Raw genomic sequence first — 26,953 nt, forward strand, 5'->3', positions numbered from 1 at the left:
TGAGAGTCTGCTGGAGGCAAAGACATATCCCCGCTGTGATCTTGCTGAGGGGAAGGCACCCCTCTTAAAACAGGGGATCCCACCGGTGGTGGTACTGAGGCATCCAGTTCCAAACTCTCAGGTACAGGCTGAAGATGTTTTCGATATCGACGTGTAACTGTCCCTTCATCAGTAAGGGCTACATAAGACCTTGGTTCTGGAGAGCGTCCAATTACCGTAGCAGGCGTCTTCCATTTCTTCTCATCATCCAGTTTAATTCTGACACTTTGCCCCACATTCAGCTCCTGCAAAGGCCTCACAGAATGTCTCCTGTCGTAGAAGAATCGATAGCCCATTTTTGCCTCTTCATCCCTTCTAAGGACTTTGTCCCGAGGAATAGAGCTAGTTGGCTGGAAGACACCCACAGAGGGTAAGGTGGTGTGAATCTGGAGTCCTAGCATTAGCTGTGCCGGGCTAAACCTGTGGCTTGAATGGGAGTCACCCTATAGGACAAGAGGGCCAGGTACGGCTCAGATTGCTTCAAAATGAACTTTGTTGTTTGAACTGCCCTTTTAGCCATTCCATTGGCCTGCGGGTAATGTAGACTTGACGTGGAATGTACAAAATCATATTCTCTGCTGAAAGAACTGAACTCTGTGGAAGCTAACTGCATTCCGTTATCACTCACCAACTCCATTGGTATGCCCCACCGGGCGAACAAGCTCTTGAGACGAGTGATAACGGCTTGACTTGTGATTTCATTCAAAGGTGCAATTTCCAAATACCTGGAATAGTAGTCGATCACGACTAGGTACTTTTTCCCGTGCAGTTTGCACAAATCAGCAGCTATTTTCTGCCACGGGCCTGCAGGCAGCGGAGTAGAAATCAAGGGCTCCCTTCTCTGAGTAGGCCGGCGTTCCCGGTAAAAGGCACATTTTGAAACATGGCTTGCAATGTTGGAACTGATCCCAGGCCACCATACTGCCGAAGCTGCCCTTTCTCTGCACTTTGTAATGCCTAAGTGGCCATCATGAATCCTGTTTAACATCTCCTGCCGCATACTAACAGGAATAACAATGCGGTCCTGGAACAGCACCAACCCATCCAGCTCCGTGAGCTGCGACCTTTCTGACTGGTAAGAACTTAAAGACATCCAGGCTGCCCGACTCTCGGGCCAACCTTCTTTTATGTACTTTATAACTTCTTGAAGGTCTGTATCTAAATATGTCTCTTTCTTTATTTGTTCTAGTTTCCCTGAAGAAATTGATTTGGAAGCCAGAACTGAATCTACATACACTTTCACATCTGATTCCGTTGAAGACTCTTCAGCAGCAGCCAGTGGGAGCCTGGAAAGTGTATCTGCCACAACCAGTTGTTTCCCCGGCACATGCACTGCCTGAGCGTTGAACCTGAGCAGCCTCATTAGAAGTCTCTGGCATCTTAGGGGTGTTTTGTCAATATCATAGGAGTTGATTAGAGGGACTAGCGGTTTATGGTCAGTCTCCAGACTAAATTTCTCTAAACCCACTAGGTAACGCTGAAAGCGCTCACAGGCCCAAACTGCAGCCAGACACTCTTTCTCAATTTGGGCGTATTTCAACTCGGCAGCCATCAGTGTACGAGAACAGTAGGCGATAGGCTGTAGCTTGTTCTCATTCAACTGCAGGACGGCGGCACCCAACCCATAACTGCTTGCATCAGCACTAACCACAGTCTTTTTGGAAGGGTCATAGAACCCCAACACTGGGGCAGACCCCAGCAGGGACTTGACCTGCATAAAAGATTCTTCCTGTGAAGGTCCCTAGACCCAGGCAACATCTTTCTTTAGCAAATCTGTGATAGGGTGTAGTATAGTGGATAAATCTGGGAGGAACCTGCCCACATAATTTACAAGGCCCAATATTTGTCTCAGCTCATGTACAGCAGAAGGACTTTTCAGCTGTTCAATAGCACAAATTTTCTTTGGGTCTGGCTTGATGCCATCCCCATTGATGATATGCCCAAAGTAACATAACTCAGCTTTCCTAAAATGGCATTTCTCTTTATTTAACTTCAGCCCTGACTCTCTAATAGTCTGCAGTACACAGCTCAGTCGCTGATCATGTTCCTCCAATGTAGACCCATACACCAAGATGTCGTCCATGACGACTGCCGTGCCCACGTGGTCTCTTAGGAGAGAACTCATTTCTCTTTGAAAGATTTCAGGAGCAGAGGATATCCCGAAGGGGAGTCTGCAGAAGCAAAACCGACCTACCAGTGTAATGAAGATAGTCAGTTTGCGGCACTTTGGAACTAGAGGTATCTGGCAGAAGCCGCTAGAAGCATCCAATGTAGAGAAGAACTTCGCCAGAGCAAATTTCGGAGCTATGTCTTCAAGTGTCGGCAGCACATATCTCTCTCTCTTCACCGCCTCATTCAGCCTTTTCAAGTCTACGCAGATGCGTACCTTCCCGTTTTTCTTCACAACAGGCACAATGGGGGCACACCAGTCAGTTGCTTCAACAACCTCCTCAATAACCCCCTGATTCTTCATACACAGAAGCTCCTTCTCCACTTGAGGCATGAGCGGGAATGGAATTCTACGGGGAGTGGTAATGCTGTATGGGACTGCGTCACCTTTAAGTGATATACAGACTGGGTTGCAATTCAGTAGGCCCAATTCACCAAACATATCTTCTGAGATCTCATTCACTCTGGATACTAGGCCCAAGCCACAAGCTGCTTTTCTGCTCAATAAATTGTTAACACACTGACCTCTAATCACATGCACCCACATGGTGAATTTCCTTTGCTTGTACTCGCAGCTGGCAAGAAATTTCCCCGCACAATCAATGCGGCCACCAGGACTATGGACTTTTGTTGTAACTTTCGCCAGCTGAGGCTGTCGAGGCAGTTTTATGAATGCTGCAAGGGACATTACAGTGATGTCTGCTCCTGTGTCAATCTTGAAGGCAACTTTGGCTCCCATTACAGTAAGAGTAACCCTCCAATCTTCTTCTGAACCCTGCCATTCAACAACAGACCCTACAAAGGACACTTCTTGACCCTCCTGGTCGCTATCCACCTGCATCTCCTTAATATATTCAGTTTTACACACCACTTAAAAATGGCAGATTCTGTTACATTTTCTACATCTTTTGTCTTTAGTAGGGCATATGACACTCTGATCATGGGCATGGTGTGCATCGGACATGCTGCGCACATCCGCTTCTGGGCCTAAATTTGCTAACTAACTTAAAAAATTAATGTTAAAAAGAACTTGCTTTTTAAGACCGTACTATTCTGGGACAGTTACCCTTCTGAAATGCCCTTCTTTTTTCTATTCATGAGTAGACAACATTATTATAACTTGATTATAAAGCTTTATATATCCTTATATATTAAACAGGTTGTTTGCATATAAAGAAAGACAAAATATATCCTAATTAGATTTGTGTGCCTCTGATAAATTAACCCCTTAATGACCGCAGCACTTTTCCATTTTCTGTCCGTTTGGGACCAAGGCTATTTTTACATTTTTGCGGTGTTTGTGTTTAGCTGTAATTTTCCTCTTACTCATTTACTGTACCCACACATATTATATACCGTTTTTCTCGCCATTAAATGGACTTTCAAAAGATACCATTATTTTCATCATATCTTATAATTTACTATAAAAAAATTATAAAATATGAGGAAAAATTGAAAAAAAAACCACTTTTTTTAACTTTGACCCCCAAAATCTGTTACATATCTACAACCACCAAAAAACACCTATGCTAAATAGTTTCTAAATTTTGTCCTGAGTTTAGAAATACCCAATGTTTACATCTTCTTTGCTTTTTTTGTAAGTTATAGGGCCATAAATACAAGTAGCACTTTGCTATTTGCAAACCACTTTTTTTTCAAAATTAGCGCTAGTTACATTGGAACACTGATATCTTTCAGGAATCCCTGAATATCCATTGACATGTATATATTTTTTTTTAGTAGACAACCCAAAGTATTGATCTAGGCCAATTTTGGTATATTTCATGCCACCATTTCACCGCCAAATGCGATCAAATAAAAAAAATCGTTCACTTTTTCACAATTTTTTTCACAAACTTTAGGTTTCTCACTGAAATTATTTACAAATAGTTTGTGCAATTATGGCACAAATGGTTGTAAATTCTTCTCTGTGATCCCCTTTGTTCAGAAATAGCAGACTTATATGGCTTTGGTGTTGCTTTTTGGTAATTAGAATGCCACTAAATGCCACTGCGCACCACACGTGTATTATGCCCAGCAGTGAAGGGGTTAATTAGGGAGCATGTAGGGAGCTTGTAGGGTTAATTTTAGCTTTAGTGTAGTGTAGTAGACAACCCCAAGTATTGATCTAGGCCCATTTTGGTATATTTCATGCCACCATTTCACCGCCAAATGCGATCAAATTAAAAAAAACGTAAAATATTTCACAATTTTAGGTTTCTCACTGAAATCATTTACAAACAGCTTGTGCAGTTATGGCACAAATGGTTGTAAATGCTTCTCTGGGATCCCCTTTGTTCAGAAATAGCAGACATATATGGCTTTGGCGTTGCTTTTTGGTATTTAGAAGGCCGCTAAATGCCGCTGCGCATCACACGTGTATTATGGCTAGCAGTGAAGGGGTTAATTAGGTAGCTTGTAGGGAGCTTGCAGGGTTAATATTAGATTTAGTGTAGAGCTCAGCCTCCCACCTAAAACATCAGACCCCCTGATCCCTCCCAAACAGCTCTCTTCCCTCCCCCACCCCACAATTGTCCCCGCCATCTTAAGTACTGGCAGAAAGTCTGCCAGTACTAAAATAAAAGCTATATATATTTTTTTTTAATGATTTTTTTAAGCATATTTACATATGCTGCTGTGTACTATCCCCCCTTAGCCCCCAACCTCACTGATCCCCCCCCCAAACAGCTCTATCCCCTCCCACTCTAACTTAATGGGCGCCATCTTGGGTACTGGCAGCTGTCTGCCAGTACCCAGTTTAGAAGAAAAAAAATGGTTTGTTTTTTTAATTTTTTGAAATTTTCTGTAGTGTAGCTTCCCCACACACAAACCAACCCCCCCACCCCTCCACGATCGTTTTTTGTGCTTTTGCACAAACATGATTAGCCAGGTTTTATTAAATACTTTTCCGTAGTGTAGCGGTTCCCACCCGCTCCCGCCCCGTGCACGCGCCCGCCCGCCACCCTCCGTGCGCGCCCCTGGCGGTCACGCCCCCGATCCCGCCCCCCGTGACATCACGCGGCACACTGATGGCCGCCCACCCGCCTCCCAATTCGGCTCCCACCCACCAACGATACCGGCCATCGATGTCCGGTGCAGAGAGGGCCACAGAGTGGCTCTCTCTGCATCGGATGGCCATGTGAGGTTATTGCAGGATGCCTCCATATCGAGGCATCACTGCAATAACCGGAAAGCAGCTGGAAGCGAGCAGGATCGCTTCCAGCTGCTTTCCACACCGAGGACGTGCAGGGTACATCCTCAGGCGTTAACTGCCTTTTTTTTGAGGACGTACCCTGCACGTCCTCGGTCATTAAGGGGTTAAATACATTTTTATGCACTGGCTTTGTATCTGATGCCTAGAAATACTTCTATATTAAAAAAAATCTATATATTATTTTAAATTTCTAAAGCTTTTTTTTAGGTTCAGACACTGGACAGCACTTTTTTATTGGTGGATGAATTTATCCACCAATCAGCAAGGACAACCCAGGTTGTTCACCAAAAATGGGCCGGCATCGAAACTTACATTCTTGCATTTTAAATAAAGATACCAAGAGAATGAAGAAAATTTGATAATATGAGTAAATTAGAAAGTTGCTTAAAATTTCATGCTCTATCTGAATCCCGAAAGAAAAAATTTGGGTTCAGTGTCCCTTTAAAAAATACCAAATAGTTTAAAACAAGGTTGTCATGAGATGCAGGACACAGCAAAGAGGGTACAACACTATTTTATTGCAGAGCATGGAAACATACATCTGGTAGCATTGATCTCACTTAGTAACTGCGACATAGACAAATGGACCTAAGCTCCGCCCCCATCTGGTGACGTCACTTCCCACTCTCATCACATCTTCCCCCATTTCAAAGGACAAGGCATACATTTTTTTTTCATTTGAACACAACAAATAACAAGGTACAAAAGAAGCATACAACAACAGTTTTAAATAGTATATAACAAATAACAAGTTAAAGAGAATATCTGTATGAACAACATAAATTACTTGAACATCGGGTAGACTACCCTAGTCCACAGTGACCATGGGATTATTCTGCCCATACTTCCGGTCACTGCTCTAACTAATGTTAATCCCGTTATCGGGCCGGAAGTTTCACCACTCTTCCGCTTGATGTAACTCTACATGAACTGTCCTCTGATACAGAAGAAGGTGATTGAGAGTCTGCTGGAGGCAAAGACATATCCCCGCTGTGATCTTGCTGAGGGGAAGGCACCCCTCTTAAAACAGGGGATCCCACCGGTGGTGGTACTGAGGCATCCAGTTCCAAACTCTCAGGTACAGGCTGAAGATGTTTTCGATATCGACGTGTAACTGTCCCTTCATCAGTAAGGGCTACATTAGACCTTGGTTCTGGAGAGCGTCCAATTACCGTAGCAGGCGTCTTCCATTTCTTCTCATCATCCAGTTTAATTCTGACACTTTGCCCCACATTCAGCTCCTGCAAAGGCCTCACAGAATGTCTCCTTTCGTAGAAGAATCAATAGCCCAATTTTGCCTCTTCATCCCTTCTAAGGACTTTGTCCCGAGGAATAGAGCTAGTTGGCTGGAAGACACCCACAGAGGGTAAGGTGGTGTGAATCTGGAGTCCTAGCATTAGCTGTGCCGGGCTAAACCCGTGGCTTAAATGGGAGTCACCCTATAGGACAAGAGGGCCAGGTACGGCTCAGATTGCTTCAAAATGAACTTTGTTGTTTGAACTGCCCTTTTAGCCATTCCATTGGCCTGCGGGTAATGTAGACTTGACGTGGAATGTACAAAATCATATTCTCTGCTGAAAGAACTGAACTCTGTGGAAGCTAACTGCATTCCGTTATCACTCACCAACTCCATTGGTATGCCCCACCGGGCGAACAAGCTCTTGAGACGAGTGATAACGGCTTGACTTGTGATTTCATTCAAAGGTGCAATTTCCAAATACCTGGAATAGTAGTCGATCACGACTAGGTACTTTTTCCCGTGCAGTTCGCACAAATCAGCAGCTATTTTCTGCCACGGGCCTGCAGGCAGCGGAGTAGAAATCAAGGGCTCCCTTCTCTGAGTAGGCCGGCGTTCCCGGTAAAAGGCACATTTTGAAACATGGCTTGCAATGTTGGAACTGATCCCAGGCCACCATACTGCCGAAGCTGCCCTTTCTCTGCACTTTGTAATGCCTAAGTGGCCATCATGAATCCTGTTTAACATCTCCTGCCGCATACTAACAGGAATAACAATGCGGTCCTGGAACAGCACCAACCCATCCAGCTCCGTGAGCTGCGACCTTTCTGACTGGTAAGAACTTAAAGACATCCAGGCTGCCCGACTCTCGGGCCAACCTTCTTTTATGTACTTTATAACTTCTTGAAGGTCTGTATCTAAATATGTCTCTTTCTTTATTTGTTCTAGTTTCCCTGAAGAAATTGATTTGGAAGCCAGAACTGAATCTACATACACTTTCACATCTGATTCCGTTGAAGACTCTTCAGCAGCAGCCAGTGGGAGCCTGGAAAGTGTATCTGCCACAACCAGTTGTTTCCTCGGCACATGCACTGCCTGAGCGTTGAACCTGAGCAGCCTCATTAGAAGTCTCTGGCATCTTAGGGGTGTTTTGTCAATATCATAGGAGTTGATTAGAGGGACTAGCGGTTTATGGTCAGTCTCCAGACTAAATTTCTCTAAACCCACTAGGTAACGCTGAAAGCGCTCACAGGCCCAAACTGCAGCCAGACACTCTTTCTCAATTTGGGCGCATTTCAACTCGGCAGCCATCAGTGTACGGGAACAGTAGGCGATAGGCTGTAGCTTGTTCTCATTCAACTGCAGGAGGGCGGCACCCAACCCATAACTGCTTGCATCAGCACTAACCACAGTCTTTTTGGAAGGGTCATAGAACCCCAACACTGGGGCAGACCCCAGCAGGGACTTGACCTGCATAAAAGATTCTTCCTGTGAAGGTCCCTAGACCCAGGCAACATCTTTCTTTAGCAAATCTGTGATAGGGTGTAGTATAGTGGATAAATCTGGGAGGAACCTGCCCACATAATTTACAAGGCCCAATATTTGTCTCAGCTCATGTACAGCAGAAGGACCTTTCAGCTGTTCAATAGCACAAATTTTCTTTGGGTCTGGCTTGATGCCATCCCCATTGATGATATGCCCAAAGTAACATAACTCAGCTTTCCTAAAATGGCATTTCTCTTTATTTAACTTCAGCCCTGACTCTCTAATAGTCTGCAGTACACAGCTCAGTCGCTGATCATGTTCCTCCAATGTAGACCCATACACCAAGATGTCATCCATGACGACTGCCGTGCCCACGTGGTCTCTTAGGAGAGAACTCATTTCTCTTTGAAAGATTTCAGGAGCAGAGGATATCCCGAAGGGGAGTCTGCAGAAGCAAAACCGACCTACCGGTGTAATGAAGATAGTCAGTTTGCGGCACTTTGGAACTAGAGGTATCTGGCAGAAGCCGCTAGAAGCATCCAATGTAGAGAAGAACTTCGCCAGAGCCAATTTCGGAGCTATGTCTTCAAGTGTCGGCAGCACATATCTCTCTCTCTTCACCGCCTCATTCAGCCTTTTCAGATGCGTACCTTCCCGTTTTTCTTCACAACAGGCACAATGGGGGCACACCAGTCAGTTGCTTCAACAACCTCCTCAATAACCCCCTGATTCTTCATACACAGAAGCTCCTTCTCCACTTGAGGCATGAGCGGGAATGGAATTCTACGGGGAGTGGTAATGCTGTATGGGACTGCGTCACCTTTAAGTGATATACAGACTGGGTTGCAATTCAGTAGGCCCAATTCACCAAACATATCTTCTGAGATCTCATTCACTCTGGATACTAGGCCCAAGCCACAAGCTGCTTTTCTGCTCAATAAATTGTTAACACACTGACCTCTAATCACATGCACCCACATGGTGAATTTCCTTTGCTTGTACTCGCAGCTGGCAAGAAATTTCCCCGCACAAACAATGCGGCCACCAGGACTATGGACTTTTTTTGTAACTTTCGCCAGCTGAGGCTGTCGAGGCAGTTTTATGAATGCTGCAAGGGACATTACAGTGATGTCTGCTCCTGTGTCAATCTTGAAGGCAACTTTGGCTCCCATTACAGTAAGAGTAACCCTCCAATCTTCTTCTGAACCCTGCCGTTCAACAACAGACCCTACAAAGGACACTTCTTGACCCTCCTGGTCGCTATCCACCTGCATCTCCTTAATATATTCAGTTTTACACACCACTTAAAAATGGCAGATTCTGTTACATTTTCTACATCTTTTGTCTTTAGCAGGGTATATGACACTCTGATCATGGGCATGGTGTGCATCGGACATGCTGCGCACATCCGCTTCTGGGCCTATCTGTTGCCCTAGGTCTACCGCTCACACTGTGCCTTTCACTAGCAGCTCTCCTGAACTGCTGCACTTCATCCACAATACTCTCAGACCTCAGATAAGCACTTTGCTTTTTCACCAGTTCACTCTGGCGGGCCATCCTAATAGCCCCATCTAATGTTAAATCAGACTCTAACTGTAGCTACAGTGAGACTTCAGCATCTGCAATTCCAATAACTATTCTGTCTCTGATTTGCTCCTCTTTAGCAACACCAAACTCACAGAATTCAGCTAGTTCATACAGGCTGCGCACAAATGACTCCACAGATTCTCCCACACGCTGAGCACGTTTGTGAAAACAAGCCCTCTCATGAATCACATTTCTTTTGGGCACAAAGTGGGCACTGAGTTTATTCATAACTATTTCAAAGTCAAATTCTTCCCCTTCTTGGAAAGTAAAGTAAAGGCATTGAACACTGGCTCCACATCTTTCCCCATAGAGTATAAAAGAGAATTAACTTGTACTTCACCACTCCCCTTGTCCAGCTTGGAAGCAATCCTGAAGCGCTGAAACCGCTGACACCATGTGGGCCAAGCTGCAGGCTGAGAAAAATCAAAAGGCTCAGATAGGGTAAACTTCGACATCATCATCAATCAGGAAACAGAAGCGCAGGCTTCTGACACCATGTCATGAGATGCAGGACACAGCAAAGAGGGTACAACACTATTTTATTGCAGAGCATGGAAACATACATCTGCTAGCATTGATCTCACTTAGTAACTGCGACATAGACAAACAGACCTAATCTCCGCCCCATCCGGTGACGTCACTTCCCACTCTCATCACAAAGGTAAAGCAAAATTAATTATCCATTTGAAAGTTAAAAGCATTTGAATGGCCTGCAACACTGCTATATTTTTCATTATTGCCTCACTCCCATTGTTTAAACAGACCACATCAAAATTAGCAATGCAATAATTAAAGATACAATATCTAAAATTAAAAAATCAAACACTTAATAAATATCAGATGTGTGTAAAAGAGAAACAATAAAAAGAGAAATCATATTAAAATTTGTTATACAGTAGACATACGTTAGTTGTAAATTGAATGTTAAAACCTTTTTACCAATGCACTTTGTCATCAAGACTTCAGATGAAGTCCTCCAGATGAGCCTTATTTTATTTGTGAGTATTGATGACTTCACCGACCATAGCTAAAGCAGATGGTTATATGTTGATAGTAGATGTTTAGGTAAACATTGGTGTTTGGAAGCCTTAAACTGTAAACTGCATAGTGTAGGGAAGGATTAAATGCCTTCAAGAAATTAGACAGTTACTTGAAGTTAAACTGAATGGGCAATGGAGCTGGCCTGTGATTTATATGGTGATAGCTGGAAGTTCCATGATGGTGGAAATTCTGGTTCTACACATGGAAATCACACCAAGTCTATTGGATGATGGTTCTGCCTATAGACATATATGTCTATATTGTTATGTTTGTGGTCAGTGTCAGTTGTACGGTGTGCTATAGATTTGTTTCAAAAGTTGCCAACTGTCCTAAATATGAAGGATAATAATTTTTTAAATGTGCACTATATAGAATGAGGAGAGGTGGTAAAGGATAGAGAATGAAGATTTAAAAATAAATACACGTAGAAACAGGTAGTGGAAGTCGAGGTCCCTTATGTAACTATTGCAGCCCCATAAATTATGGTTTAGAGTCTACCTTGGTGGGACTAATTATTACTGTAGAGATGTCAGTTGTTTTCATTGGCTATAATTAAATAGGTAGAGGTCAAGAAGATGAAAGTGCACAGCTTGCCATAGCCTTGTATCCATTTCCTATTTCTTTTATTTAGGTATTGTATTTTCACACGGGGAGAACTGGAAAGTCATGAGAAGATTTGCTCTTTCCACCTTACGAGATTTTGGAATGGGAAAGAAAATTATTGAAGACAAGATAAGTGAAGAAAGTGAATCTTTAGTACAGATGTTTCTCTCTTACAAAGGTGAACACTTATTTGCCTATTTTTTCTGTTATCACTTTTAAAAAATATTATAAAGGTAACATGTAGAAATTGTTTATAAGTAATATTATGTGTATTTAGCTCTTTTCATTAAATATTAACTATATTATTTAATTATCCATACAATGGTTATCCAGCATATCACATAAGGGCCACAAAACTGTCATGTGGCCCTTCAGTGATTCTTAACCTGCCTAAGAGTGTCAAATTAGGGCTGGTGGTGACTCATAGACAATCTTAGAGAGATGGGTACAAATGCTTTTGAAATGAAAAACGCTGTATATTTGTTGTTTTTATGCATTTCAGTTTAGTTAATTGTAAGCTAAAAGTAACTTTATCTGATTATTTATTCCATTTATTTGTATAGTGAAAAACACCCCAGGTATCACTTAAAGGGACATAAAAATATATTTAATTATGTATATTAAAAAAAATGGTAATATACATTCCTTATTTATAGTGGCCTCTTTTCTTATAATTTAACTCTGAAAATGCATTATTTCTTTCATGTAATTGGCAAGAGTCCATGAGCTAGTGACGTATGGGATATACAATCCTACCAGGAGAGGCAAAGTTTCCCAAACCTCAAAATGCCTATAAATACACCCCTCACCACACCCACAATTCAGTTTTACAAACTGTGCCTCCTATGGAGGTGGTGAAGTAAGTTTGTGCTTAGATTCTACATTGATAAGCGCTTCTCAGCATTTTGAAGCCCGATTCCTCTCAGAGTACAGCGAATGTCAGAGGGTTGTGAAGGGAGTATCACCTATTGAATGCAATGGTTTTCCTCACGGGAGATCTATTTCATTTCATAGGTTCTCTGTTATCAGTCGTAGAGATTCATCTCCTACCTCCCTTATTCAGATCGACGATATACTCTCATATTCCATTACCTCTACTGATAACTGTTTCAGTACTGGTTTGGCTATCTGCTATATGTGGATGGGTGTCTTTTGGTAAGTATGTTTTCATTACTTAAGACACTCTCAGCTATGGTTTGGCACTTTATGCATTTATATAAAGTTCTAAATATATGTATTGTACTTATATTTGCAATGAGTCAGGTTTTTTATATTTTTGCAGACTGTCAGTTTCATATTTGGGAAAAGCATATTTAGAAAAATATTATATCTTACCGGGGGTATAGCCTTTTTTCTATTAGCTGTTTTCTCTTTAAATTTCGCGGGCAAAATTAGGCTTGCGAGGGCGCAAAATGCCGAAGTTTATTGCATCATTCTTAGCGCGAGAATTTTTTTGGTGCGAAGTTAAGTCCGATGACGCAAATTTGTTATTTCCGGCGTCTTAGTTGACGCCGAGTTCCTTGTACAAGGTTGCGTTGTCAATGACACGAGTGTGTCATTTCTGGATTTTGTTAGCGCCCAAAAATTTTCAGTTACGTTGTGCGTCATAATAATTTCATTATTTAACACCCCATTCCTATGTGCCTCTTGTTTTTTTCTATGTTAGAGGACTATGCTGTTTGCATTTTTTCCCCATTCCTGAAACTGCCATATAAGGAAATTGATAATTTTGCTTTATATGTTGTTTTTTCTCTTACATTTACAAGATGTCTCAATCTGATCCTGTCTCAGAAACCACTGTTGGAACCCTGCTGCCTTATAACAGTTCTACCAAAGCTACTTGCATTTGTTGTAAATTTGTGGAGATTATGGGGCCTATCTATCAAGCTCTGAATGGAGCTTGATGGCCCGTGTTTCTGGCGAGTCTTCTGCTCTGAGCAGGCGGACAGGAATCGACACAATTCAACCCGATCGAATGCCATTGGGTTGATTGACACCTCCATACTGGCGGCCGCGAGTCTGCAGGGGGCGGCGTTGCACCAGCAGCTCTTGTGAGCTGCTGGTGCAATGCTGAATACGGAAAGAGTATTGCTCTCCGCATTCAGCGAGGTCTTGCGGACCTGATCCACACTGTCGGATCAGGTCCGCAAGACCTTTCATAAATAGAGGTCTATGGGGCCTATCTATCAAGCTCCGAAAGGAGCTTGACGGCCCGTGTTTCTGGCGAGTCTTCAGACTCGCCAGAAACAGCAGTTATGAAGCAGCAGTCACAAAGACCGCTGCTCCATAACCTGTCCGCCTGCTCTGAGCAGGTGGACAAACATCGCTGGAAATCAACCCGATCGAGTGGTGCAAAGTTAAATGAGGAGAGCGTATTGCTCTCCGCATTCAGCAATGTCTTGCGGACCTGATCCACACTGTCGGATCAGGTCCGCAAAAATTTTTATAAATAGAGGCCTATATCTCCAGTTGTGGTATGTAATAGTTGTCATGATAAGCTTTTACATGCAGAGAATGTGTCCATCAGTAATAGTACTATGCCTGTTGTTCCTTCAACATCTAATGTAGAAGATATACCTGTGAATATAAATGATTTTATTGCTGCTGCGATTCAGAAGGCTTTGTTTGCCATCCCGCCTTCTAATAAACGTAAAAGGTCTTTTAAAACTTCTCATAAAGTTGGTACTTCTTTTATTCCTTCTTCAAGGTTTAAAAAATCGTATCCTTTGCCAGCAGTTAGATTGGAGTTTTGGGAAAAGATCCCCAAAGTTGATGGGGCTATTTCTACTCTTGCTAAACGTACTACTATTCCTATGAAAGATAGTACTTCTTTTAAAGACTCTTTAGATAGGAAACTTGAATCTTATCTAAGGAAAGCTTATTTATATTCTTGTCATCTCCTCAGGCCTGCCATTTCTATGGCTGATGTTGCAGCTGCACCAAGTTTTTGGTTGGAAAGTTTAGCGCAACAGGAAACGGATCCTGATTTGTCTAGTATTGTTTGCTTGCTTCAACATGCTAATCATTTTATTTGTGATGCCATTTTTGATATCATCAAAATTGATGTTAAATCTATGTCTTTAGCTATTTCAGCTTGAAGAGCTTTGTTGCTTAAATATTGGAATGCTGACATGCTATCTAAGTCTAGATTACTATCTCTTTCTTTCCAAGGTAATAAGTTATTTGGTTATCAGTTGGATTTGATTATTTCAACTGTCTCTGGGGGGGGTAGGGAGTTTTTTTGCCTCAGGATAAAAGACCTAAGGGTAAATCTAAAGCTTCTAACCGCTTTTGTTCCTTTCGACAAAATAAGGAACAGAAACCTAATCCTTCCCCCAAAGAATCTAGTTCCAATTGCATACCTTCTTCAAGTTGGAGTAAATCCAAACCATTTAAGAAACCAAAGCCAGCCCCTAAGTCTGCATGAAGGTGCGGCCCTCATTCCAGCTCAGCTGGTAGGGGGCAGATTAAGATTCTTTCAAAACATTTGGGCAGATTCTGTCCAATATGATTGGATTCAAAGTATTGTCTCTCAAGGGTACCGAATAAGATTCAGAGTAAGACCTCCTGTGAGAAGGTTTTTTCTCTCACGCATCCCAGTAAATCCAGTAAAGGCTCAAGCTTTTCTGAAGTGTGTTTCAGACTTGGAACTTTCAGGGGTAATCATACCAGTTCCGTTTCAGGAACAGGGTCTGGGGTTTTATTTAAATCTAATCATTGTCCCAAAGAAAGAAAATTCTTTCAGGCCAGTTCTGGATCTGAAAATTTTGAATCGTTATGTAAGAGTGCCAACTTTCAAAATGGTGACTATAATGACTATTCTGCCTTTTGTTCAGCAAGGGCATTACATGTCCACAATAGACTTACAGGATGCTTATCTTCATATTCCGATTCATCCAGACCATTATCAGTTTCTGAGATTCTCTTTTCTAGTTTGGCCTAACGACAGCTCCACAAATCTTTTCGAAGGTTCTCGGTGCCCTACTCTCTGTAATCAGAGAACGGGGTATTGCTGTATTTCCTTATTTGGATGATATCTTGGTACTAGCTCAGTCTTTGCATTCTGCAGAATCTCACGCAAATCAACTAGTGTTGTTTCTTCAAAGACATGGTTGGAGGATCAATTTACCAAAAAGTTATTTGATTCCTCAGACAAGGGTTACCTTTTAGGTTTCCAGATAGATTCAGTGTCCATGACTCTGTCTATAACAGACAAGAGACGATTAAAATTGGTTTCAGCTTCTCAGAACCTTCAGTCTCAGTCATTCCCATCAGTGGCTATGTGCATGGAAGTTTTTAGGTCTCATGACTGCAGCATCGGACGCGATCCCCTTTGCTCATTTTCATATGAGACCTCTGCAGCTTTGTATGCTGAACAAATGGTGCAGGGATTATACAAAGATATCACAATTAATATCCTTAAATCCCAATGTTCGACTCTCTCTGACTTGGTGGTTAGATCACAATCATATAGTTCAAGGGGCCTCTTTTGTTCATCCAACCTGGACTGTGATCACAACAGATGCACGTCTTTCAGGTTGGGGAGCTGTCTGGGGATCTCTGACAGCACAAGGGGTTTGGAAACGTCAAGAGGTGAGGTTACCAATCAATATTTTAGAACTCCATGCTATTTTCAGGGCTCTTCAGGTTTGGCCTCTGTTGAAGAGAGAACCGTTCATTTTTTTCAGACAGACAATATCACAACTTTGGCATATGTTAACCATCAGGGTGGGACTCGCAGAGCCCAAGACATGAAGAAGTATCTTGGATACTTGTTTGGGCGGAATCCAGCTCTTGTCTAATTTCTGTGGTTCATATCCCAGGTATAGACAATTGGGAAGCGGATTATTTCAGCCGTCAGACTTTACATCCGGGGCAGTGGAGGCTCCTCTATAGGAGCACTTGAGCATGTGAACCCCCTGTGAACCTGACCCCTGATGAACAAAAAAAAATTTAAAAAAAGAGTGAGAAATAAAAAAAACTAATTGAATTTTTAAACTTTATTTATTGACTAAATAAAAAAATCCCCAGGCTCCACTGCAGTTTTTACTAAAAAACTATTAAAATTGCAGTTTTTTAGGCTGAAGTGGAATGGGCTTTTACCTAATACTTCTATCTATCACACATGCTGTGCAGTGCGATAGATAGAAGTATAGGCACAAGCTCTTTCCACTTTAAAACTGCATTGACTGCAGTGCCACCTACAGGCCAGCCCATAGCTCTCCTAACCGTACAGCTCTTAGTGTGCGAGAGCCAGCTGTCACATGACACTCGCACACTAAGAGCTGTGTGTGTGTGGGTCATGGGAGGAGGAGCATCGTGGGCGTGCTTCAGTTCAGAGGAGAGCAGAGAAGCTGCTGGAACAGGCAGTTAGCTCCTGCCTCCTGTTAGGTCTCAGAGATGGAAGTGAGTCTGAGATGTACTGTTACTGTACTGTACATGGTCTGGAGACTGGGACCATTGGACTGAGGTAGCAGCTGCTGAGGCTGAGCTGAGCGAGGAGCCGGGACGGACTGCCGGCTAGAGTGAGGCGAGCACTGAGTGACAAGAAGAGTCGTGACCGTGAGTAAGCAGTGAGTGAGTCGTGAGTGAGCAGCACAGTCAGACTTAGTGTGTGACAACTGACATTGGTAGCCGTACTCGGACAGTCCAGTAGATTATCGTAGATAATCATAGTAGTACTTTTTTTATAAAGCTTAAGCAGGGCCCAGGGGGCGGGCTTACGGCTTAGGCAATAGGCAGAGAGACTAGCTGAAAGAATGTCAGACACTACTCAGCATGGCTGTAGCAGATCATGCCTCTCTTAGGCCTAGATTTGGAGTTCGGCGGTAGCCGTCAAAACCAGCGTTAGAGGCTCCTAACGCTGGTTTTAGGCTACCGCCGGTATTTGGAGTCAGTGATTAAAGGGTCTAACGCTCACTTTTCAGCCGCGACTTTTCCATACCGCAGATCCCCCTACGCCATTTGCGTAGCCTATCTTTTCAATGGGATCTTTCTAACGCTGGTATTTAGAGTCGTTTCTGAAGTGAGCGTTAGAGCTCTAACGACAAAATTCCAGCCGCCTGAAAATAGCAGGAGTTAAGAGCTTTCTGGCTAACGCCGGTTCATAAAGCTCTTAACTACTGTACCCTAAAGTACACTAACACCCATAAACTACCTATGTACCCCTAAACCGAGGTCCCCCCACATCGCCGCCACTCGATTTAAATTTTTAACCCCTAATCTGCCGACCGCCACCTACGTTATACTTATGTACCCCTAATCTGCTGCCCCTAACCCCGCCGACCCCTATATTATATTTCTTAACCCCTAACTTGCCCCCCACAACGTCGCCGCCAGCTACTTAAAATAATTAACCCCTAATCTTCCGACCGCAAATCGCCGCCACCTACGTTATCCCTATGTACCCCTAATCTGCTGCCCCTAACATCGCCGACCCCTATATTATATTTATTAACCCCTAATCTGCCCCCCTCAACGTCGCCGACACCTGCCTACACTTATTAACCCCTAATCTGCCGAGCGGACCTGAGCGCTACTATAATAAAGTTATTAACCCCTAACCCGCCTCACTAACCCTATCATAAATAGTATTAACCCCTAATCTGCCCTCCCTAACATCGCCGACACCTAACTTCAATTATTAACCCCTAATCTGCCGACCGGAGCTCACCGCTATTCTAATAAATGTATTAACCCCTAAAGCTAAGTCTAACCCTAACACTAACACCCCCCTAAGTTAAATATAATTTTTATCTAACGAAATAAATTAACTCTTATTAAATAAATGATTCCTATTTAAAGCTAAATACTTACCTGTAAAATAAATCCTAATATAGCTACAATATAAATTATAATTATATTATAGCTATTTTAGGATTAATATTTATTTTACAGGCAACTTTGTAATTATTTTAACCAGGTACAATAGCTATTAAATAGTTAAGAACTATTTAATAGTTACCTAGTTAAAATAATAACAAATTTACCTGTAAAATAAATCCTAACCTAAGATATAATTAAACCTAACACTAGACTATCAATAAAATAATTAAATAAACTACCTACAATTACCTACAATTAACCTAACACTACACTATCAATAAATTAATTAAACACAATTCCTACAAATAAATACAATTAAATAAACTAGCTAAAGTACAAAAAATAAAAAAGAACTAAGTTACAGAAAATAAAAAAATATTTACAAACATAATAAAAATATTACAACAATTTTAAACTAATTACACCTACTCTAAGCCCCCTAATAAAATAACAAAGCCCCCCAAAATAAAAAATTCCCTACCCTATTCTAAATTAAAAAAGTTACAAGCTCTTTTACCTTACCAGCCTTGAACAGGGCCCTTTGCGGGGCATGCCCCAAGAATTTCAGCTCTTTTGCCTGTAAAAGAATAAATACAATACCCCCCCCCCCAACATTACAACCCACCACCCACATACCCCTAATCTAACCCAAACCCCCCTTAAATAAACCTAACACTAAGCCCCTGAAGATCTTCCTACCTTGTCTTCACCATACCAGGTTCACCGATCCGTCCTGAAGAGCTCCTCCGATGTCCTGATCCAAGCCCAAGCGGGGGCTGAAGAGGTCCATGATCCGGTCAAAGTCTTCATCCAAGCGGGGCAGAAGAGGATCTTCCATCCGATTGAAGTCATCATCCAGGCGGCATCTTCTATGGTCTTCCATCCGGAGCGAAGCGGCAGGATCCTGAAGACCTCCAGCGCGGAACATCCATCCGGACCGACGACTGAACGACGAATGACTGTTCCTTTAAGGGACGTCATCCAAGATCAGCCAATAGAATGCGAGCTCAATCTGATTGGCTGATTGGATCGGCCAATCGGATTGAACTAGATTCTGATTGGCTGATTCCATCAGCCAATCAGAAAATTCCTACCTTAATTCCGATTGGCTGATAGAATCCTATCAGCCAATCGGAATTCGAGGGACGCCATCTTGGATGACGTCCCTTAAAGGAACAGTCATTCGTCGTTCAGTCGTCGGTCCGGATGGATGTTCCGCGCTGGAGGTCTTCAGGATCCTGCCGCTTCGCTCCGGATGGTATTAGTTCTTTTTTATTTTTTGTACTTTAGCTAGTTTATTTAATTGTATTTATTTGTAGGAATTGTGTTTAATTAATTTATTGATAGTGTAGTGTTAGGTTAATTGTAGGTAATTGTAGGTAGTTTATTTAATTATTTTATTGATAGTCTAGTGTTAGGTTTAATTATATCTTAGGTTAGGATTTATTTTACAGGTAAATTTGTTATTATTTTAACTAGGTAACTATTAAATAGTTCTTAACTATTTAATAGCTATTGTACCTGGTTAAAATAATTACAAAGTTGCCTGTAAAATAAATATTAATCCTAAAATAGCTATAATATAATTATAATTTATATTGTAGCTATATTAGGATTTATTTTACAGGTAAGTATTTAGCTTTAAATAGGAATCATTTATTTAATAAGAGTTAATTTATTTCGTTAGATAAAAATTATATTTAACTTAGGGGGGTGTTAGTGTTAGGGTTAGACTTAGCTTTAGGGGTTAATACATTTATTAGAATAGCGGTGAGCTCCGGTCGGCAGATTAGGGGTTAATAATTGAAGTTAGGTGTCGGCGATGTTAGGGAGGGCAGATTAGGGGTTAATACTATTTATGATAGGGTTAGTGAGGCGGGTTAGGGGTTAATAACTTTATTATAGTAGCGCTCAGGTCCGCTCGGCAGATTAGGGGTTAATAAGTGTAGGCAGGTGTCGGCGACGTTGAGGGGGGCAGATTAGGGGTTAATAAATATAATATAGGGGTCGGCGATGTTAGGGCAGCAGATTAGGGGTACATAGGGATAACGTAGGTGGCGGCGGTTTACGGAGCGGCAGATTAGGGGTTACTAATAATATGCAGGGGTCAGCGATAGCGGGGGCGGCAGATTAGGGGTTAATAAGTGTAAGGTTAGGGGTGTTTAGACTCGGGGTACATGTTAGAGTGTTAGGTGCAGACGTAGGAAGTGTTTCCCCATAGGAAACAATGGGGCTGCTTTAGGAGCTGAACGCTGCTTTTTTGCAGGTGTTAGGTTTTTTTCCAGCTCAAACAGCCCCATTGTTTCCTATGGGAGAATCGTGCACGAGCACGTTTTTGAGGCCGGCCGCGTCCGTAAGCAACTCTGGTATCGAGAGTTGCATTTGCGGAAAAAATGCTCTACGCTCCTTTTTTGGAGCCTAACGCAGCATTTGTTTGAACTCTCGATACCAGAGTTAAATTTATGGTGCGGCCAGAAAAAAGCCCGCGGAGCGTTAACAGCCCTTTTACCGCCGAACTCCAAATCTAGGCCTTAGTTTGCTTAAGTTTTTCAGTCTGTCTGTCTAACCTGCCAGCTGTCACTGTGTTTGTTTGTCCAAATGCCAGGCTCATCTCATATCATCTGCGTACTCGGTGGTCACCTGTTCCACCACACTACACATCTCTAACGCCTAGCTATTCTCAGGAGTTTCCGGTCTTATTTTTTTTTTCAATTAATCTAAAAAAAATTAACAAAAAACTGCTGCTGTCTGATTAAATTATTAAGTATTAGTATCCCTAGAAACTTGAGTTGAGTGAATTACCTCATATTCTTTATGATAATAAATAATTCCCCATGCATTATTTAGGTCCACTTTCCAACCCCCCCCCCCCACCCTTTGTCCTCAGTTAGTAATTCATAATATCAAAATAGCAAATAGTCATGCAGTTTAAACTTGATCTTTGTGTTCTTTGGTGTTATTTTGAGGTTGATGGTGCATGGTGGCCTGTTAACAGCATTTGTGTTGATATATAACACACCAGGTTATTTGTTCCACTCATTAAAAAGGCACAGAAATCTAAATATTTTTTGTGTGGCACAGTCAGCTATATATATGTGTGTATACAGCACATTTATTTATTTATATATATATATATATATATATATATATATATATAATTATACCTGTATATATATATATATATATATATATATAATATACATTGTGTGTGTATATATAATAAATGTATGTGTATATATATGTATACATTATATATATATATATATTTATATATTATATATATATATATGTACAGACAGTATGTATATATATATATATATATATATATATATATGGTTCACAAAGAAAATGTGTTCAGTGAGAAAGTCCCCTTTGTTTTCTTCAAAATGGTATATATAAGGAACCTTGAAAATGGGGAGTATAGTCCCAATATCTGTGTATATGGGAACAAGCAGTCAAAAGAAGTTCATAAAGTCCACAACAACAGGCTCCAGGTCCACTCTCATACAGTTCCGGTATATTATATATGGTACAATCCACTTCAGCCTAGGTGTTAGGGGTGTCAGTAAGTCACAAAGTCACAGTAGTAGCATAGGCGTCGACTCTTACCCTCCACTGGTCTGTCTCTCTCTCAGTGGGGTGCCTGGGCACGCTGCTGTACTACCTCTCGGGCTGGCGATGAAACCCTACTGGGGGGGTGCAGTGTGCATCTCCTTCTTGGCGTGTAGAGTAATCCGGCCTCGTAGGAGCGTACTTCCTGGTGTGTCACCCCTGATGTAGCTAGGCGCTGTGTGTGTGTGACAGGTCACAGGGAGGTGGAGTGGAAACCTTGGATCCTGGTTGGGGCAGTGACGTGCAGCAATACAAAGCGGTATACCCAACCTCTGGTAAACGTAATGATAAGCCTCCGATGAAGCGCATCCACGCATGCGCGAAACGTGTCAGGCGATCTTGACTGTGTACCTTAGTAACCTGTTACTATTTTGGACTGCCAATAAACTGTGTTATCCAGCATTCATCTACTGTGAGTCAGCACACTTTTTTCCTTATCATTATATATATATATATATATATATATATATATATATAAAACTATTTTACATAACTGATTCGTGAACCCCCATTTGAATAACACACGAGCCGCCACTGTCCGGGGGAGTGGTCGCTCCATGCAAATGTGTTTTCTCAGATTGTTCAGATGTGGGGTCTTCCAGAAATAGATCTGATGGCTTCCCATCTAAACAAAAAACTTCCCAGGTACCTGTCCAGGTCCAGGGATCCTCAGGCTGAAGCAGTGGATGCGTTAGCAGTTCCTTGGTGTTACCAACCTGCTTATATCTGCCAAAAGTGATTTCCAAAATCATCATGGAACAATCGTTTGTGTTGCTGGTAGCTCCAGCATGGCCTCAAAGGTTTTGGTATGAGGATCTTGTTCGGATGTCCAGCTGCCAACCTTGGCCACTTTCATTAAGGCTAGACCTTCTGTCGCAAGGTCCATTTTTCCATCAGGATCTCAAATCATTAAATTTGAAGGTATGGAAATTGAACGCCTAGTGCTTAGTCATAGAGGTTTTTCTGACTCAGTGATTAATGCTATGTTACAGACTTGTAAATCTGTTTCTAGGAAGATTTATTATCGAGTTTGGAAGACTTATATTTCATGGTGTTCTTCTCATAAATTCTCCTGGAATTCTTAGGATTAGGACACAAAGAAGGGACAACAATTTCTCTATTAATGTTGTTAGAATTCACAACCTTAGGTAAGAATTTAAATGAAGTCCGTAAAACTGCCTTATCCTGATGAAAAACCAGAAAAGGAGATTCACAAGAAAGAGCAGATAATTCAGAAACTCTTCTAGCAGAAGAGATGGCCAAAAGGAACAACACTCTCCAAGAAAGTAGTTTAATGTCTAAAGAATGCATAGGCTCAAAAGAAGAAGCCTGTAAGGCCTTCAAGACCAAATTAAGACTCCAAGGAGGAGAGATTGATTTGATGACAGGCTTGATACAGACCAAAGCCTGTACAAAACAGTGAATATCAGGAAGCTTAGCAATCTTTCTGTGAAATAAAACAGAAAGAGCAGAGATTTGTCCCTTCAAGGAACTTGCAGACAAACCTTTATCCAAACCATCCTGAGGAAACTGTAAAATTCTAGGAATTCGAATACGATCGGGTTGATTGAAACCTCCCTGCTGGCGTCTGCAGGGGGCGGCGTTGCACCAGCAGCTCTTGTGAGCTGCTGGTGCAATGCTGAATACGGAGAGCATATTGCTCTCCGCATTCAGCGAGGTCTTGCGGACCTGATCCACACTGTCAGATCAGGTCCGCAAGACCTTTCATAAATAGAGGCCTATGGGGCCTATCTATCAAGCTCCGAAAGGAGCTTGACGGCCCGTGTTTCTGGCGAGTCTTCAGACTTGCCAGAAACAGCAGTTATGAAGCAGCGGTCACAAAGGCCGCTGCTCCATAACCTGTCCACCTGCTCTGAGCAGGCGGACAGACATCGCCGGAAATCAACCCGATCGAGTACGATCGGGTTGATTGACAGCTCCCTGCTGGCGGCCGATTGCCCGCGAGTCTGCAGGGGGCGACTTTGCACCAGCAGCTCTTGTGAGCTGCTGGTGCAATGTTAAATGAGGAGAGCGTATTGCTCTCCGCATTCAGTGATGTCTTGCGGACCTGATCCGCACTGTCGGATCAGGTACGCAAGACATTTCATAAATAGAGGCCTATATCTCCAGTTGTGGTATTTAATAGTTGTCATGATAAGCTTTTACATGCAGAGAATGTGTCCATCAGTAATAGTACTATGCCTGTTGTTCCTTCAACATCTAATGTACAAGATATACCTGTGACTATAAAAGATTTTATTGCTGATGCGATTCAGAAGGCTTTGTCTGCCATCCCGCCTTCTAATAAATGTAAAAGGTCTTTTAAAACTTCTCATAAAGTTGATGAAATTTCTAATGACCGACAGCATACTGAATTATCCTAATCTGACGAGGATCTAACTGATTCAGAAGATCCTTCCTCAGATATTGACACTGACAAATCTACTTATTTATTTAAAATAGAGTATATTCGTTCCTTGTTAAAAGAAGTGTTGATTAAATTGGATATTGAGGAAACTAGTCCTCTTGATATTAAAACTAGTAAACGTTTAAATTCTGTTTATAAACCTCCTGTGGTTACTCCAGAGGTTTTTACAGTTCCTGATGCTATTTCTGATATGATTTCTAAGGAATGGAATAGGTCTGGTACTTCTTTTATTCCTTCTTCAAGGTTTAAAAAATCGTATCCTTTGCCAGCAGTTAGATTGGAGTTTTGGGAAAAGATCCCCAAAGTTGATGGGGCTATTTCTACTCTTGCTAAACGTACTACTATTCCTATGGAAGATAGTACTTCTTTAAAAGACTCTTTAGATAGGAAACTTGAATCTTATCTAAGGAAAGCTTATTTATATGTTGTCATCTCCTCAGGCCTGCCATTTCTATGGCTGATGTTGCAGCTGCACCAAGTTTTTGGTTGGAAAGTTTAGCGCAACAGGAAACGGATCCTGATTTGTCTAGTATTGTTCGCTTGCTTCAACATGCTAATCATTTTATTTGTGATGCCATTTTTGATATCATCAAAATTGATGTTAAATCTATGTCTTTAGCTATTTCAGCTAGAAGAGCGTTGTGGCTTAAATATTGGAATGCTGACATGGTATCTAAGTCTAGATTACTATCTCTTTCTTTCCAAGGTAATAAGTTATTTGGTTCTCAGTTGGATATGATTATTTCAACTGTCTCTGGGGGTAGGGAGTTTTTTTTGCCTCAGGATAAAAGACCTAAGGGTAAATCTAAAGCTTCTAACCGCTTTCGTTCCTTTCGACAAAATAAGGAACAGAAACCTAATCCTTCCCCCAAAGAATCTGGTTCCAATTGGAAACCTTCTTCAAGTTGGAGTAAATCCAAACCATTTAAGAAACCAAAGCCAGCCCCCTAGTCTGCATGAAGGTGTGGCCCTCATTCCAGCTCAGCTGGTAGGGGGCAGATTAAGATTCTTCCAAAACATTTAGGGAGATTCTGTCCAAAATCATTGGATTCAAAGTATTGTCTCTCAAGGGTACCGAATAGGATTCAGAGTAAGACTTCCTGTGAGAAGATGTTTTCTCTCACGCATCCCAGTAAATCCAGTAAAGGCTCAAGCTTTTCTGAAGTGTGTTTCAGACCTGGAACTTTCAGGGGTAATCATACCAGTTCCGTTTCAGGAACAGGGTCTGGGGTTTTATTCAAATCTAATCATTGTCCTAAAGAAAGAAAATTCTTTCAGGCCAGTTCTGGATCTGAAAATTTTGAATCGTTATGTAAGAGTGCCAACTTTCAAAATGGTGACTATAATGACTATTCTGCCTTTTGTTCAGCAAGGGCATTATATGTCCACAATAGACTTACAGGATGCTTTTCTTCATATTCCAATTCATCCAGACTATTATCAGTTTCTGAGATTCTCTTTTCTAGTTTGGCCTAACGACAGCTCCACAAATCTTTTTGAAGGTTCTCAGTGCCCTACTCTCTGTAATCAGAGAACGGGGTATTGCGGTATTTCCTTATTTGGACGATATCTTGGTTCTAGCTCAGTCATTACATTCTGCAGAATCTCACACGAATCAACTAGTGTTGTTTCTTCAAAGACATGGTTAGAGGATCAATTTACCAAACAGTTCTTTGATTCCTCAGACAAGGGTTACCTTTTAGGTTTCCAGATAGATTCAATGTCCATGACTCTGTCTCTAACAGACAAGAGACGATTAAAATTGGTTTCAGCTTGTCAGAACCTTCAGTCTCAGTCATTCCCATCAGTGGCTATGTGCATGGAAGTTTTAGGTCTCATGACTGCAGCATCGGATGCGATCCCCTTTGCTCATTTTCATATGAGACCTCTGTAGCTTTGTATGCTGAACAAATGGTGCAGGGATTATACAAAGATATCACAATTAATATCCTTAAATCCCAATGTTCGACTCTCTCTGACTTGGTGGTTAGATCACAATCATAAAGTTCAAGGGGCCTCTTTTGTTCGTCCAACCTGGACTGTGATCACAACAGATGCACGTCTTTCAGGTAGGGGAGCTGTCTGGGGATCTCTGACAGCACAATGGGTTTGGAAACCTTTAAGAGGTGAGGTTACCAATCAATATTTTAGAACTCCGTGCTATTTTTAGGGCTCTTCAGGTTTGGCCTCTGTTGAAGAGAGAACCGTTCATTTTTTTCAGACAGACAATATCACAACTTTGGCATATGTTAACCATCAGGGTGGGACTCGCAGACCCCAAGCCATGAAGAAGTATCTTGGATACTTGCTTGGGCGGAATCCAGCTCCTGTCTAATTTCTGCAGTTCATATCCCAGGTATAGACAATTGGGAAGCGGATTATTTCAGCCGTCAGACTTTACATCCGGGGGAGTGGTTGCTCCATGCAGATGTGTTTTCTCAGATTGTTCAGATGTGGGGTCTTCCAGAAATAGATCTGATGGCTTCCCATCTAAACAAGAAACTTCCCAGGTACCTGTCCAGGTCCAGGGATCCTCAGGCGGAAGCAGTGGATGTGTTAGCAGTTCCTTGGTGTTACCAACCTGCTTATATCTTCCAAAAGTGATTTCCAAAATCATCATGGAACAATTGTTTGTGTTGCTGGTAGCTCCAGCATGGCCTCACAGGTTTTGGTATGTGGATCTTGTTCGGATGTCCAGCTGCCAACCTTGGCC

At 42.0% G+C, this 26,953-nt stretch overlaps 1 protein-coding gene across 1 annotated transcript in view; it reads left to right on the plus strand.

Annotated features, from left to right (window-relative positions):
- Positions 1-26,953, plus strand: part of LOC128656941 (uncharacterized) — a 239,146-nt gene that overhangs the window by 191,437 nt on the left and 20,756 nt on the right. Inside the window, 1 exon segment of the mRNA XM_053711133.1 lies at positions 11,404-11,553. Coding sequence (XP_053567108.1) covers positions 11,404-11,553 — 150 coding nt within the window.

This window comes from Bombina bombina, chromosome 4 (genome assembly GCF_027579735.1).
Source record: "Bombina bombina isolate aBomBom1 chromosome 4, aBomBom1.pri, whole genome shotgun sequence".
In the NCBI taxonomy this organism is placed as follows: Eukaryota; Metazoa; Chordata; class Amphibia; order Anura; family Bombinatoridae; genus Bombina; species Bombina bombina.